We start from the raw sequence: 17,603 nt of genomic DNA, 5'->3' as shown, positions 1-17,603 counted from the left end.
TCTGAACGATGATGTGGGGAGAAGGATGAACAGACCATAATTACATTTGAAATTTCCGAAAATTCTTCTGGAATTGTCGATTAAGAATTACTGCTTCTGGACTGATGTACCCTGCCCAACTTAACTTTAAAAGAAGGATTTGAAGTACAATTTGGTTTAATTGTTTAGTTTAAGAGATTGCATTGGGTTATTGAACAACTTTGCTACCCTAAGGGGTTGTTCAAAAATTACGTCCAAGGTTTGAGGGGGTAAGGGGGGTCTAGAATTTGTGACAGTGTGTGACAGGGGGAGGGAAGGGGTATCGTTTTTTTTACGTCCGACAATAAAAAGTACCTAATTACATTTAGAAACAATTTGATTAGCATAAAAATTTAAATTTGCTATTAAGGGAGTTAATTCCTAAAAGTTTCTTGAAAAAATAGTGCACGAAGAAGACGACACATTATATACATTACTGTTGTACGTACAGGGGGAGGGAGGGGTCTGTGATTTGTGACAGATTGTGACAAGAGGGAGGGGGAGGGTGTTGAAAATGCCGAAAAACGGTGGACGTAATTTTTGAACGATCCCTAAGCCCGCGGTATAAATTTGAGAATATCACATTGCTTTTTTATGGGGAGATTATATTTCAGTCGAAAATGTAGTGCATACAGTGAGTATAGCGAATTTACAAAGCCCCTTTGTTGTTTTCCAACAAAAGGCATATCAGTGAGTGAGTCAGTGAGTCAGTTTTCACCGAACCACTCAGGCAAATAAGCGGTTAAGATGAAATACAAACCCAGAAGCTTCAAAGAGTAGCTACCGCAGGCATAGGGAGCGGTCTAGAATGAACGTCTTCCTTTTTTGGGAAATACCATTAATTACGTTCTGCAGATAATACAGCATGACTAATTTTGCTTCCTGTAATAATTTTCATTATAGGAAGATCCATTAATTACGTAACGCAAAAAAATGGCCATTTTCAAGCCCCTCCCCCCTATGTCACACTTTTTGTATGAATCATTGAAAATTTGTGTATGGATTGTCACACTTCGGCCACCCCCCCCCCTTCTGAGCGTTACGTAATTTATGGATGCTCTCTAGGCGAAATTAAAAATCGAACAAGTATATTGATCTTCGCACTCAGTAAGACGCCTCCTCCTACGTGAAAGCGTGACATATTTTTTGGTTGACAATTCAACTGCTCTGGGCCCACCTTAGTCCTGCGGTAAGATGCGCGACTCCAAAACAAGACCATGCTGAGGGTGGCTGGGTTCGATTCCCTGTCTGGTCTAGGATATTTTCGGGTAGGAAAATGTCTCGACTTATCTGTATCATCGTGTAAGCCTCATGACATACCAATGCAAAAATGGTAACTTGGCTTAGAAACCTCGCAGTTAATGACTGTAGAAGTGCTTAATGAACACTAAGCTGCGAGGCGGCAATGTCCCAGTGGGGGATGTAATGCCAATGAAATAGAAGAAGAATTCAACTGCTCACTTTACATATTTTGCCATCAAAAGAGCTGCATCCTGTAGCATCAAGCAAAGTAATTTGTGATCTTTAAAGTAGAGTGATAAATTAGTTACCATCCAACTATTTCCATCGTGCTTTATAATAACTTTCACCTTAGTCGCAAAGCATCTTAATTTGTTGACTGTTTTAATATTTTTATAATATTTTTTTTATTTTGGTCTTTTATCAGAGCCTCGGACCTTAGACTTTCGGTTCTTGAAAGTGAGAACTTTCAATAAACCTACACGTGTGTTGTAGGGCTTCTGGCGTGAGTGTGGTAGAAATGCCATTGACGTTTTTTGCCTTTCTCGTATACTAAGTATACGTAAAGGCTATAATTTCACTCCAAAACCAAACTTTTGATAGAAGGCTCGTGTTATAGTGTTATATACCAATCGACTCAGCTCGACGAATTGAGGTGATGTCTGTTTGTGTGTATGTATGTATGTGTGTGTGTGTGTATGTGTGTATGTGTACAAATTTTGTAGACACACTTTTTGGGACTTAGCATTACCCGATTTACTCGATTGCATTCGACGGGGAATGCGGTCCCTTTGTTTGCTATTGAAACTTGACCCGATCGGACATTGCGTTTCGGAATTATTGAAAAATCATTGTTTTTTCCCGAAGGTCCCCCTTGGAAAAAAATTTCAAAATCGAACAAAAAAAATTTTTTCCAGAATGGTGGGAATGCATAGTAATTAATGCAAAAACATGCAAATGATAGAAAATATGCGATCTATCCCCCTAAAGTGCTTTTTTGACCTTTCCTATGTGATTTTTTCAGTACATTTTACGATGCACGAGAAAGGCATCATCGCCGCTAGGTGGATTAATCTGGGTTTTTTCTCTTGCATCTACCTTTCTCTTCCCTTTGTTGTGAAGAGCAAAACCACTCAACAAGGGCAGTAAAAAGTGGGAACCCAACGTTAAGGAATCTCATGTTTACAAAAGTTGAGAAAAATTTACCTAACTTTTGGCTAATTTCTATTTAAAATTAAGTATCTATTACCTAATATAAGGTGAATTTTACTTAATTTCAGGAAAAAAATACTTAATTTTGGGATCTTATACTAAACCTCTGATTTTAGTGAAAAGTACCTAATATTAGGTATTTTTTTCTAACCGTGCAGTGTATTGGGAGCGCTATTAGAATGCTCAACATTTTGGAGTCAGTTATGGAAAGATAGAAGAAAAAAAAACCACTAGCACAACACATTCCCCAAATGCCTTATCCAACCTTCTGTTAGGACCCATCAGTGCTTAGCGCAGAGGTGTGATCCTTCCATACACGAGACACGCCACACAGTAAGTGAAAATAAAAATAATTATCAAACAGTGAAATCGCAGTTTAGTGTTTCTTTGCTCCCTGATCAGCAGGATAGCGAAGCAATCTGATATCTGAAATTGGCTCTTCGGTCAACCATCAGCGATTCCTCCGACGAAACTACCACCGTGCAAACTGGGAACGGTTCCAGCAGGTCCTCGAATACAACATCAATTACGACGCACACCTCGAAACGTCGGAGTACATTGATTTACACCTGCGCTCCACAGAACAGGTGATGTTGGTGGCCCGGAAGTAGCCCGTGCCAACAGCTCACCAGGTAAGCAATCCCTAACTATCGATACACTCACCAAAGATATGATTCTTCTGCAAAATGTCACTCGCAGGCAGTACCAGTGTACTGGGCTGCATGTACTTAAGACACGTTGCAATCGCATGACAAGAATTACCCCATTCAGAATGGTGGACATCATAAATAGTGATTTCTCCAATAAGATCCGTGCATTCATAGGCTGTACTTAAAGTCGTTCTAGAAATTAACCAAAATTTCAAAATTCAAGCCTCACCCCATTCCAAATTTCATTTTATTAGGCAACATTGACTCTAAAGATCGCTTAATAACTCCTGCGGAGAATGTAGTCGTAATAGGTCGCCAATCATCGAAAGCATGAAGGTTTGACAGCATCCTGATCTTGAACTAAAAGGAGTGCTCCGTACTCCGAGCACCTTTCGCTGCTATTTAATCAGTGTCAACTTCCCATGGTCCTGGAAGTCAGCCAAAGTCACCCCTATCCGGAAGCCTAAAACGAATCTTTCCTCTCCCATAGTAATCGTTCCATCAGCCTTAAATCAAGGTTTTTCAAGCTGTTTTGAAAAGGCGATGCACTGCCGATCACAACATCATCTTGCTTGAGCGACAATCATACACTGACCCGAGTTACCATGGTCCTCAAACGAAACACGTGTGTCTCGAAAACCTCCGCCATTTCCTTACTCGATGCCGAAAAGTCATTCGACAATGTGATGGCCTGGTGGACAAACTAAAACGCTACAGTTTAATCAGAGGAGCGAGTTCCAAAGCACACGATATCATCGTGCATACCCCAGGGCAGTATCGTCGGACAACAACTCTCTCGTCTATAATAGTAGAGTGATCAGAGCACTAGTGGCGAAATTGCCTGGGTGGCCTGGATGTCCTAACAGAGCACCTTACTATAGTATTCGACGATTTTTTACGCTGACGTAGCAGTGAAGTGAGAGTAGGCCAAATGTTTGGCCAAATGACATATTCGCCGAACTGCCTATTCGGCCGAATGACATTATCGGCCAAATGACATATTCGGCCAAATGTTCTATTTGGCTGTGTGACCTTTTCGGTCAATAGGCATTTGGCATAATGGCCTCCCTGAGAAAATAAAGTGAGACATATTTTTGACGGGAAAGGTGAACTGAATTGCCAAAAGATGAACGTATGTTAAACTTGCATTTCGTTCAAGTAATTGAAAGTGTTTGAACGTTAAATTCGAGCAATTTGCTCAATTCCCTTGCTCTGTTTTCGTTTCAACATAAACGTTCGGAAAACACCTAAAAAAAGCCCTCAAGACCAACGGATGTGGTGCTTCGACTTAGTGCTTTCACGCAATTTTCTTCACTTCCATCCTACTGGTGGTATGAAAACGATTCGAAAAAAATTCAAAACTTATACATGTCAATATTTGCAATCTTAACTATATATTGCCGGAAATAGATCATAGTTGAATTATTTGTTTGGGAAACTGCATACAGTCGCCTCTCCACATCTCGACGGGCCTGACGACCCCTCCCCTAGGTATTTATGAGTCAGGGAGCCTGACAGGTAATGGTGCGGTTTGATAGTGGGCTCTGCCAAATCTCTATAAAAGCTGCATGAGTCCGTAAACAGGCCCTATCAAAGCGACCCTGTGCCGCTCAAAGCACGCAATATCCCAGGGAGTGCCAATGGGCACATCAGGATTAACGCCAGTGATATCCTGACTTTGTCTTTGGATATTGTAATACTGTGAAGCGATGGCTGTTAGTCGGGTCATTCTATTCTCTTAGTAAGGCCGGGTGACACTGATCTGAAACGGCGAATGGGTCCCGTAAAACCGTGGCGGGCCTTATAGCACGCGGTACAATTCTGCCACCAGTCTGACCAACTGCGTGGGAGTAGGCTAAAATGCACATTCCTGACTTGCGCTGATCTGGCGCTGAGCACGCAAGTGTCAACCCTCGCATGGCCTCCCTGCATGCCGCAAGGTATGTATAGATAACCATGGGATCACAATAGGCGACTACTCCAGCAGGATTCTACAGCAGCCGTAAGGGGGACCCAATAGCAATGATTTTTTCAAATTCAAACAAAAATACCGTTGAGGATGTTGATGGCGGGTTTGGCGAAAAGGAGAATCCTTTCACCAGACGAAGTGGCCTTAATAGGTCACCCCAAAGATCGCCGGGGGAAGGCGACGGGGAGGCTCGTGGTGGGTCTGAGGATGTGCCGGTTGATGTAAAAATGGACGGCCCTACTCTAACCCGGGTCATCAAGTCGTTGATGACCAGCCACGAGGAAGGCGGCGGCCAGAAAATGGAGGTGATCACGGACATTACGGACGTGATTATGTCTTTTCTGGACAACCGTTGCAGATATAGTAGGGACTTCAAACAGGCCGTACTAACCCTCTGCTCGGTGGTGGTAGAGGCGAAGTCGGAGTGGAGGTCCCTACTAGAGGCCAGTAAGGAGGAAGCACGGAAGATTCGCCTTCTTACTGAGGAAAAGGAGTTGGCGATGAGCCAGGCGGCGAAGGTCAGTGAGGAGGCTGAATCAAAGATTCGTCGCCTCACTGATGAGAAGCGGTTGGCCGAGAGCCATACCGCAGAACTTCGAAAACGCATGGCCGTTAGCGGAGCAACTCCGAAGCTAAGTAAAGTCGTGCAGGCCGACCTGAATGAAGCTTTATCGAAACCAGTTCTTACACCAAGGAAGGAAACTGTATCACGCCGGGAGAGGTTCGTGCAAATTCCCGCCCCTAAGGAACAGAGGAAGTCAGCGCCTCCACCTAGGGGGGCAACTGAAGTACGCCGAGACGATGAACAACCCTGGACTGTGGTTGTGAATCCCAAGAAGGCGAAACGACGGGCGAAAGAAGCCGCAGGCAAGGAGGCAGGTGGAACGCAGCTTACATCTGCTAACAAGGGTAGAGCCCGTGTTGCAAAGGGTGCGCCTTCCAATGGCAGCGGTAAGCGGAAAGACAGAGGCGAAGCGATCATTGTCAAGTCTGACGATAAAAGCTATGTCTTGAAGGTCATGAGGAGCGACGATAAGCTTACTGGCCTAGGAGGCGACGTCAAATGCATCCATCGAACGCGGAAAGGCGAGATAATTCTCGTCCTAAAGCGGGATACTGCTCAGAAGAGTGCTGACTATAAAAAAGTTGACCTACTGCTACAACAGTAGGTTACTGAGTGTAAAGCTGACGTTGCCTTGCTGTCCGACCCATATCGCATCCCTGCTGGAAACGGCAGTTGGGTTGCAGACAAGTCCGGATCGGTGGCAATCTGGACTTGCGGGCGGTTCCCCATCCAGGAGATAATATCATCTCCTAACGATGAGGGTTTCGTTATAGCAAAGGTAAACGGAGTTTACTTTTGCAGCTGTTACTATCCTCCTAGATGGAGTATAGGGCAGTATACTAGCGTAGTGGACACTCTTGCGGTCAAACTAACTGGTCTAAAACCGGTAGTAGTAGCATGTGACTTCAACGCGTGGGCGGTGGACTGGGGATCCCGGTTCACCAATGCTAGAGGTCATATTCTGCTAGTGTCTCTAGCTAGAGGTGTGCGCGGGTCTGAAAATCGACGGCGGCGGCGTTTGTCAGAATTTTGGTCGGCGGCGGCGGCGTTTTCGGCGTCACGCCGAAAGCCATTTTAACCGGCGGCGGCGGCGGCGTGAATCGGCGTGGTGATTTTTTATAACGTTCTCGAATATTTTTTTTTTTTTTCATTTTTTCGGGATGATTTTATCATCAACATTTCGACATCAACGGAGGCATCTTTTTCAGATTTTTTTTTCATTGTTAATTATTTTCAAATTTTCCACAGGAACGACTTTGCAGCTCTTTGTAATTCCCAAGGAAAATTGTTTGGAATTTCAGGGGAAAATAATTCAAAATTTGCATGAGAAACTTTTCAGAATTTGCATGAGAAATTGGTCTAAATTTTGTACTGCAGAATACTCAACAAAATATTTTGTCAAATTTACACTGAACATTTTTCGGAACATCCGCGGGAGACTCTAAGGAGTTTTTACGGGAAGCTCGCTGGAGTTTTCACCAGAAATTTTTTGCGGGAAATTTTTCAAAATGAGAAAAAAAATCAATTTCAATGGAAATTGTTAGGAGTTTTCGTAGGAAATTTATTCTAATTGGCACGAGATTTTTTTAATTCCACTAGTTAATTTTCGTTATCTTTGCAGATACGTATTTCGACCACAACTGTGTGGTCGTCTTCAGTGTCTTGTACTTGACTCGACTCGAAGTCGAGTCAAGTACAAGACACTGAAGACGACCACACAGTTGTGGTCGAAATACGTATCTGCAAAGATAACGAAAATTAACTAGTGGAATTAAATGGACAGTACTTAATTCGTCTTAGACGGTTTAATACATTCCACTAAAAGAGCTTAATATATTTTTCTCACGAGATTTTTTTTTAAATTTCTATGGAAAGTTTTTCGGAATTTTCACGAGGAATTTTCCAGAATTTCCACAGGATGACTACTACCTGGAAAAATGCTGGAATTATCAGAGAATTTCTGACACAATCAGGGAGCTTTCAAACATGAAAAAAAATTAAACAATTTAAGAATTGAACACGTATGGATCGAATTTCCAAGATAAGTCCCCGAATGAATTCCTGGAGGAATTTCTAAAGGTAATTCAGGAGGAATTTTCGAAAGGATTTTTTTTAAAGAATTCCCGCGGTAGAACATGAAGAGATTTTCAAGAAAAAAAAATCTAAAGGAAATTGTGAAGGATTTCTGCTAAAGGAATTTTTGGATGGAATATCGAAAGGATTTTCAAAGGAATTCCCAAAAGAATTTTCAAAAGAATTATTCTCGAACTTATTCTTTAAAAAAATAAAGAATTTCTCAGAAGGATTCCAAAATGAATTTATGAATAGATTCCCGAAGGAATTTCGAAAACATTTTCCGAATGTTCAAAGGAATTTGTAGAAGAGAAGCTCTCTAGAAATGACGGACAAAATTAACGGAGAAGTTACTGGAGGAATTCCTCAAAACAAATACCGAAAATAATCTCCTCTAGTAGTTCTAGAAATAATTTCCAAACAAATTCCTGAAGGAGTTTATTAAAATTTTCAAAGAAATTCAAGGATTTCAAAAAAAATCCGAAGCATTTTCCGAACGTATTCCGAACGTATGTTTGAGCACAATACTGCCCCCAATCGCATAAAAGTCCCATTTGACTTTTTGTCACTTTTGAGTTAACCCAATGAAAAGGGTTTATTTCTTATGTACTTCCATAAATCATAATAAAAACTGCTATTTTGTATTGTATGTGCAAAAAATACCAAGTCATAGTTCCATATTAATAAAGACAATCAAATTTCCGAGGAATGTGCTAAAGGAACTCGTAAAAGAGTTTACAAACGAATCGTCAAATGATTTTCTGAAGGAATATCCGTACGAAGTTCTGAAGTAATTCTTGAAGAAAGTCCCAAACAAATTTCCGGAACAATTCTTGGAAAAGTTAACTAAAGTTTCTCTAAAGAAATTAATAATTAAAATCGATCGAATTTTCGAAGATATTTGAAAAGAATATCTGCAAAAATCTCCAAAGTATTTTACGAGGGATAACCTTAAAAGATTTTTTTTATGGAATTCTGTAGGAAGTTCCGAAGGAATTCCTGAGGGAAATTTTTTGAAGCAATTCTTGGAATGTCTCTTTGAAGGAATTTACTATTTCATTTCCTGGAGGAGTTTTCGAAGGAATAGCTGAAGGAATTTTTGATTGAATGATTGAAGCAATTTCTGGATGAACTGATTTACGAGTCAGGGCCATAAAGAAAAACCATGCAGAAGGTGGCTGGGTTCGATTCCCGATCAGGCCTAGAAAATTTTCGGGTTGGATTTTTTTGACATCCCTGGGCATTTAAATTTATCATCGTTTTGGCCTCACGATATATGAATGAAAAATGGTAACCCGGCTTAGATAAACCGTGCATTTAATAACAGTGGAAGTGCTTACTTAACACTAAACTGCGAGGTGGCAATGTGCTAGTGGGATATGCAACCTCTACTAATAAGAAAAAAAAGATGACGAAAAAAAATGTTGTGAGGCCACCAATAATTTCTTTTGAGAAACGTGTTTCATTTGACTTGTTTGAATTGATTATTTTGCTGTAAAAATCTGTATATGGTTAATGTTCGGAAAACTTCGGAAAACCTTTCACAGTTTTTTTAAGTTTTTACGGAGAGGTTTTCGGAATTTCAACGGTAATTCTCAAGGAAATCATTTGTATTTTCACAAAAAATTCTCTGGGGTTCCAACGTGATGATGTGGGGATCATTCGGACAATTCTACGGAAATTCGACTGATTCTTCGAAATTTCCACAGATAATTCTGCGGACTTCTTCAAATTTGAATCGGCGTGGAAAAATATAGGTCAGCGGCGTGACAAAATTTTAAACGGCGGCGCGCCGATGCAAAAATACCGGCGGCGGCGGCGTGCCAAAAACCGTCGGCGGCGTGGCGCGGCGGCGCACACCTCTATCTCTAGCGGGACTTAATGTAGTCCTGCTGAATGAAGGCCAAGTGTCAACATTCAGAGGACCGAACGGCGAATCATGCATCAACGTGACCTTCTGCAGCGCGGGATGGACGTTGAATCCGGATTGGAGAGTGCATGAAGGGTATACAGCTAGTGACCATCAGGAACTTCGTTTTATGGTTAGCTATACTCCCACTGGATCTAGAGCTACGAATAAGATCAAAGGTGCTGACCAAGGATGGCGCACCTCACAGTTCGATCGAGAACTGCTGATTGAATCATCACAGTGGGAAGATCGGACTTTGAACCTTAATGGTGACGAGTTGACTCCGGACAACCTCGTCGAGAGGATGTGCCGGGTGGGAGTTATATGGAATGCGGTGAACACAGCATCTCAACAGATTATGTCGAAACTGCAGCGGTGGTGGCGTCTTGAACAAAACCAACGAAGGCAGTAAGGGCACCTGTGATGCTCACCACGACAACCAACATGTCGCGGGTGGGCTGCGGGGACCTCAGTATGTAGATATAGAGGTCATTGCGGTTCATGCGCGGTGGTTGTTGTCGGGGTGCTCGTCTCTAACGTGAGATTATGATACGGACCGCTAGGTTACTATCATAGCTTGCGATCGACGGGTGGTGAGGTTACCACCCTTGAAGTCGATGTGTATTAACGTCAAGTGCGTTAGCATAGGCGTGAGCGTTCTCCTTCTGATGTATTGCTTAATTGCGGGCCGGGGGTACGGACTGGTGAAAGGGTTTTGGTTTTAGTGGGTCGGGTAAGAGTTACATGATATACCCATCCCAACACTACCTCCTTAACCTCCTCAGGTGTCTGGCTGCAGATTTCCGTTTACCCTTTACGCAATTGCAGTTGTTAATCGAATTCAATAGTAATCAACAAGCCGAATGTAATTTGTTGTGAGGAATCGGTTGACGATTACTAAATGAAAAGTTGGTTAAAGTTGTGCATATATATACATTGGCTCAGTTCTTCTAGCTAATTTGATTGGTGTATTACTTTGAGTTTTCGATCTAGTGTTGGGAATTTCCACAAGCATGTCATGGGATTCCTATCGCTACTATTTTTTTTTTCAGAAGTTTTTTACAATTCCGAATGTTTGATGAACATGTAACGCTTAAAAGATACCATAACGTTGTCTACCAAATCGTTGTTCTAAATACAGAGTGTGGGACATGCGAGCGAAGTTTCAAAAATGTCACGGAATATCATGATATAAAAGCCATTTTCCACTAGTTTGGCTCTAACCACCTCTAACGCCATCGATTTCATATTTAGTGCAATGACCTGTTACGTGCTCATGCCGAGCTCGGTGTATTTCTATCTTAGTTCTTTCTATCTTAAATTCTTTCTTAGCTTCTATCAAAATGATCCCAACTGTTATAGCTTGGACTAACAATTCCAAAACCTCCCATGACACCTATGAGAGATTCTCCTGCACTGCAGTCCGATCCTCCCATAAAAAAATCATTTTGTAAAATTAAAATTATAGACTTTTGGTACAACATTATTGTACGGGAAAGGCAAAAAGAAAGCAGATGGAAAAGGTTGCTATCTCAGCTGTAACTTTTTTTATACAATGTTCGTTAACAGTATATCTAAACCAAACTCGTCAATTAACCACGAACATGAACATTTTCATTAAAGTTTATTAAGGCTGTGCCTGTTTCCTTTGATTACGAAAAATGTGCGTAGCACGAGACAGCTCTCAGCCAGCGCTTAGCGGTGACGAATGGTAGACGTACCTACGACGTCTTTATTCTTCACTTATTTCATGAACTCATCAGTAGACTGAACCAGAAATATTGATAACATACATCGAAGCCAGAAGCCTTCGACGAGCTGTGCTAGAAAAAATCTCATGCTGCAACTGGACACTTTCCACATCGTGCATCAAAATAACTCAGATACAAAATCTTAATAAGAAGACAATTTTCGAAAATCTTTCTTCAAAATTTCCAACATATATTCCAGATTAAAATAGACATAGTTTACGTCTAAATTCCAACTGGTTTATTTGTGAGCCTAAGCACAGAGAACAGACGTTCATCTCCATTCACGTGCTTGTGTAAAGTTCATACTGGTCATTTTGAAGTATGTCGTTATGCCCCCGTTGCGCGGTGCTGGTGTGCTGATAAATGTGGTTCAAATTTGCCTTGTTTTACTTTTTAGCGCTAGTGTTCATTCCGGATTGCTCCTAGGCTCGCTCCTAGGTGGCAGCACTACATTGTTTATGTATTGTATGCCAACGCCATCACTTAGGGTCTGTCTCAATTGGATAATTAAACTGAAATTAAACTTAAAAGTGACATTTCAATAATTATCAAATAACCCTGCTCGCAGAGCAAGATTACTGGTTGACAGATATCGAATCATTTTCCATCGATGTCCTATTGGAATTTCTGGGTAGCACCAGCCATTCTTATAACGGGGTGATTTTTTAATTTTCGAACTGTCACTTTTAAGTTTAATTCTCCAAATGAGACAGACCCTTAGTGAGATTGAGTTTTTATGTCGGGCAGCCTGCGTTGGCGGCGCTGAGGTGTGATTTAAATCTTTACACACGTTTTTACCGAAATTTTGTTCGAGCATCCATGTCTGTTCTTTGTGGCCTAAGTTTGACTAAAAAAATATTTGTGGGTCAGTCTACTGAGAAGCCGACACATGACACTTTTATCCTTCTTGTCCAGTCTGGCCAAAGCGACCGGACGGAAGTAGTAGGAAACTGGAAAGGAAGTAGAGCATTAAATTTACTGTCCTCGCCGTCCGCCACGGATAGCTATGTACAAACAACCGTCATCTGGCTGAGTGACTGACCTATGAACTCTGCTGGCGCTCGTTATGATTTATGAGGCCCAGTTTTAACGATGCATTAAATTAAACCGACCGAGTGCGAGTAGGTACGCAAAGATGGACCAGGCGCGAAGTTATACTGATACTAATGATGGGTGGCAAAAATGGTTACCGGAGAAATAAATCCAATCAGTCGGAAAAGCTCGACTGGTTTCTAACGCTGCTTTGGAAAAGAGACGACCTACTGCACAGGTTGTGACCGGTTCGGATGAGTGAGTTCTTCGTAGTGCATTATTTAATGAGCAAAGAAACTTCTTATGATAGTAAATATTTTCAACTTTTTCTCTGTCTTACGAATTTATGATACCTACATTAGAAACATGATATTTTTTTTTAAGGGAGTGAATTTTATTCCTGTCTCCACCTCTTACTACACCCTTTAATAATTAATGTACCTTCGTGTTTTGAGCTTTCATTCACAATTGGAAGAATTTACAAAGATTTTCTATCTGTTGGCGACATTGAATGAATGTCGACCAATATGAAAACAACCTTCAAAATCATTAAATTCGCTTCATTATTGATATTTTCGGAATAAGGTATTTTATGAGACGTTTCGTGGCGGCCCGATTATTTACATTTTATGTTTTGTTTTGGTATGATTCTGCGTGAACTTTCCGTTAGGTCCAAAAAAAAAAGATATTTTAGTTACTAGATAAAGATTGTCGCTGTCGTCGCTGTCCGGAACATCTTTTGCTGGCGAGGATAGGGGAGCTAAATGTCAAAGAAGGAAAATCCATACGATTTGACAGGTATGTACCACACATGGGAACCGAAGCGACAATCTTTATCTAGTAACTAAAATATCTTTTTCCAAAAACAAAATATTTTGTTTTACGTTTTTCTTATAATCCACATTTTCTTCAGCATTTTATGCTTAGAATGCAATAGTATAAATAATCTAACAACACGTATTGGAAATCGTATGAAAAGCTTTGTTCTTAAGCTCTAGAAACCGCGAAGTAAAATAGGTAGAATTGATGATCCGACTCATTGAATGTTCAGCGCGAAATAACCAAACAAACGGGCTCCCACTAACTGTCAAAGTAGATAAACACGAGAAAACCAGCTGTTTCGATCTGTCTCATAAAATGCCTTATACGTCACTGTGGCGTCGGTTTTTTTCCATTCCAAGAACCTTTCAGACAGCTAAAGTAGCCCGATGCCACATCAGCAGATTTTATTTTGTCATCGAACGGAAAACAATATTCCTCGAAAGGATGTCATTTCCAATTTGTCATCGAAAACGATAGGTGAAGAAGAAACAAAAAGACGATACCAAACACAAGGACAAGACACACTATCATCGATAATGGGAACGGCGGTCAGCCAAGGATTAACAGGATAGGCGTATGAAAACTCAGGACAGGGTATAATACACAGAACGACACACACACGTATATTGGTAGGCGCGAATTAAGTTTGGACTTTGATATCTGGTGGATTGATTTGCCGTATGTATGCAGTTTTGTTGATGAAAGCGTATAGCACTAATCATACCTGTTTGAGTACTAGAATCAAAAAACGTACTAGTGGTTTCCACTGTCATGGTACTAACGGTGCCATCGATGATCTGGGCGCACGAGTCTCGCCGACCACGGTAGCTGCGGGAGAAATGAAGTTTTGGATTAGTAATATGAACCAAACTGCAATGCATGGTGATGATGACGCATAAATATGTATCCCTCGAATTGTCTCTTTTGGGTCGTCGTTTTTCGAAGCATATTTGAGGCACAATATGGGACCTTTCATTGATTTCAAATAGAACTATCTTGAAATTAACAAAGTTTGCACAACAAATTCTTTTCTTTTGTCTGTGAACTAATTGTACCTTATTTTTTTTTCAAATCCCCCAACCAAAATCTTTATGATTATTTTTTGATAACTGATCATAGTAGCGCACTCGCAACCAGATGTCATATCCCTTTTCGTTGTTTTCATTTTCTGTTCCTTTGAACATGGGAGGAGCTCACTTACACAATTTAGATCGCAGTATAAATGTGTATATAAGAAGGGCACATCGCGCAGAGCGATTATTATCATTGTAACATTAAAACGCTGAACATCGGAAATATACACCCAACCAGCGGATGCTAGATTTTCTAACAATTTTGTATAAGATTTTGGTAGATTCTTTTGGTAGTTCGAGCAGTAGCAGCAATCGGGGACTTCTCACCAGCAGTGAGAAATGGTAGTGGTACTCCTTCGGTAGTATAAAACGAAACGGGAATGTTTCACTAATACACCCAACCGGCGGTTGTTAGATTTCTTAAAAATTCTGTATAAAAATCTAACAAAACCTGTATAAGAACTGGGCATATGCGAAAATGTATTGTATAAAAATAGTATAAGTATAAACAAGTATTGTATAAAAATCTAACAACTTTGTAAGCTATTCTAACAATATTTGTTTGATAGCTTACATTTTTCGCATGAACTAGAAAATTAATGCAGTTTGACGGTATGTCCATGGAACCGACTATGGCCACAAGATTCCGGAGATATTCCGGGTTTTTCGGAGGTAGTTTCAAAACCGTAAATTTGAGGTTGATATTAGGAGAAGTTGTGGTTAAAAATTGAATAATATTAGTAAATTATATTAGTAGCCACAAATAAAGTAGGGCTCTTGCTGATTGGAACCATATATTGAGATTTGGAATCGGACCAGAATCAAGTGAGATATGGCCATTTCTTCAAAATCGGTTCCGATCGATACTTATCAAAGGGGTCAGGCCACAACTTCATTTGAATCTCGCTTTTTGATAGATCGTCCACTATGATTTAATTCTAGATGGCCTCTAATGTGTCTATAATGAAAAACCAATTGAATAAACGCAGGACCGGATTTAGCCGGAAGGGGGCCCCGGGGCCGACGGTATGTGGAGGCCCCAAAATGTACAAAAAAGGTTGGTTTTGGTACATAAGATTTGTGGGGGCCAGGGGCCACGCCCCCCCCCCCCGCGGCCCCCCCATAAATCCGGCCCTGAATAAACGGATCCTGGAGTCGCTGGGATATCCCCGGGGAACCTGTGAATGGGGACATTTAAGTTTTAGCACCAAAACCAGTCATTCGACGGTTATTTTCTCATGGTTTTCGATCAGGAAGCGAAGTATGGATATAAAATGGACCATTGACGGCTCTGACCGCTTCCAGGATCTACGGATTGGCCCCGGGGAACCTGTGGAAAGGGGACATTTTAGTTTTATCACCAAAACCAGTCGTTCGACGGCTCTTTTTTCATGGTTTTCGATCAGGAAGCAAAGTATGAATATAAAATGGCCAATTGACGGTTCTGACCGCTTCCATGACCTACGGATTGGCCCAGGGGAACCTGTGAAAGGGGACATTTAAGTTTTAGCACAAAAACCAGTCATTCGAAGGCTCTGTTTTCATGGTTTCCGATCAAGAAGCGAAGTATGAATATAAAATGGTCCATTGACGGCTCTGACCGCTTCCAGAATCTACGGATTGGCCCCGGGGGAACCTGTGGAAGAGGACATTTTATTTTTAGCACCAAAACCAGTCATCCGACGGCTCTTTTTTCATAGTTTTGATCAGGAAGCAAAGTATGAGTATAAAATGGTTCACTGTCGGCTCTGACCTTTTCCAGGGTCTACGAATTGGCCCCGCTGAGGCTTCTAGTTATCGCCCAATCAGTTTGCTTTCTTCAATAAGCAAACTGTTTGAAAAGATTATTTTAAATAGAATGATGGTTCATATTAATGACAATTCTATTTTTGCTGATTAGCAATTTGATTTTCGCCATGGACATTTAACCACTCATCAGTTATTAAGAGCTACGAATTTAATTCGACTCAACAAATCTGAAGGATATTCGACTGGAGTTGCTCTTCTTGATATAGAGAAAGCATTTGACAGTGTTTGGCATGAAGGTTTGATTGTAAACTGATGAATTTTAATTTTCCTCTGTACATTATTAAACTGATCCAAAATTATTTATCAGATCGCTCACTGCAGGTAAACTATCAGAATTATAAATCTGATGGATTACCTGTTAGAGCTGGTGTTCCCCAAGGCAGCATACTGGGGCCCATATTGTATTACATTTTTACTTCTGACTTACCTGATTTACCACCAGGGTGTCAAAAATCTTTGTTTGCAGATGACACTGGTCTCTCAGCCAAAGGGCGAAGCCTTCGTGTCATTTGTAGTAGATTGCAAAAAAGTTTGGATATCGCATCGCATAAACGGCATATGAGAAAAATACCATAAATTTGCCGGGAGCGGGCCATTTGGCATAAAGTCATTTGGCATAACGCCATTTGGCATAAGGTCATTTGGCATAAAGGCCATTTGGCATAACGGTCATTTGGCATAACGGACATTTGGCATAATTGTAACCAACGTCAAAAGTGAGGGTCTTTTGGCATAACGGACATTTGGCATAATTTTTCTTTACGTTCGCTAAATGTTGATTAAGTGGTGCGGGAGGGGTGTTTCTATAACATCCGTCGATAACAATATCGTCGATAACAATATTAAAAAGACATTGTCCTCTCGTGGAAATAATGCATTTGCAATGCAAAAGTAGGCGCATGCCCGGATTAGAGCAGTGGTGGATATAGTCCCCTCTTTAAAAGAAGGCGTGTTGACGGATTATGGCAATGAAGGATGTGATCCCTTCTTTAAAAGTACGTGCTTGCCCGGATTATGGCAATGGAGGATATGGTCTCTTCTTTAAAACTAGGCGCTTGCCCGGATTAAGGTCATGGTGGATCCGATCCTTTCTTTAAAGGTAGGCGCTTGCATGGATTATGGCAATTGATGAAGTGATCCCTTCTTTAAAATTAGGCGCTTGGCCGGATTATTATAATGGTGGATGTGATTCCTTCTTTAAAGTAGGTGCTTGACCGGATCATTGCAATGGAGGATATGATCTCTTCTTTAAAAGTAAACGCTTGCCCGCATTGAGGTCATGGTGGATGCGATCCCTTCTTTAAAGGTAGGCGCTTGCATAGATTATGGCAATGTTGAATGTGATTCCTTCTTTAAAAAAAGGCGTTTGCTCAGATTGAAGCAATGGTGGAAGTGAACCCTTCTTTAAAAGTAGGCGCATGCCCGGATTAAGGCCATGGTGGATGCAATCTCTTCTTTAAAAGTAGGCGGTTGCATGGACT

The 17,603-nt window shown here is 41.1% G+C and overlaps 1 protein-coding gene across 3 annotated transcripts in view; it reads right to left on the bottom strand.

The window, feature by feature from the left end:
* Positions 1-17,603, bottom strand: part of LOC134226539 (uncharacterized) — a 710,533-nt gene that overhangs the window by 288,813 nt on the left and 404,117 nt on the right. For all 3 annotated transcript variants that reach the window (XM_062707374.1, XM_062707375.1, XM_062707376.1), the window contains one exon: positions 13,965-14,068. In XM_062707374.1, coding sequence (XP_062563358.1) covers positions 13,965-14,068 — 104 coding nt within the window. The remainder of the gene's footprint in view (positions 1-13,964; positions 14,069-17,603) is intronic.

This window comes from Armigeres subalbatus, chromosome 3 (genome assembly GCF_024139115.2).
Source record: "Armigeres subalbatus isolate Guangzhou_Male chromosome 3, GZ_Asu_2, whole genome shotgun sequence".
NCBI lineage: Eukaryota > Metazoa > Arthropoda > Insecta > Diptera > Culicidae > Armigeres > Armigeres subalbatus.
This window is presented reverse-complemented; position numbering and strand designations above follow the sequence as displayed.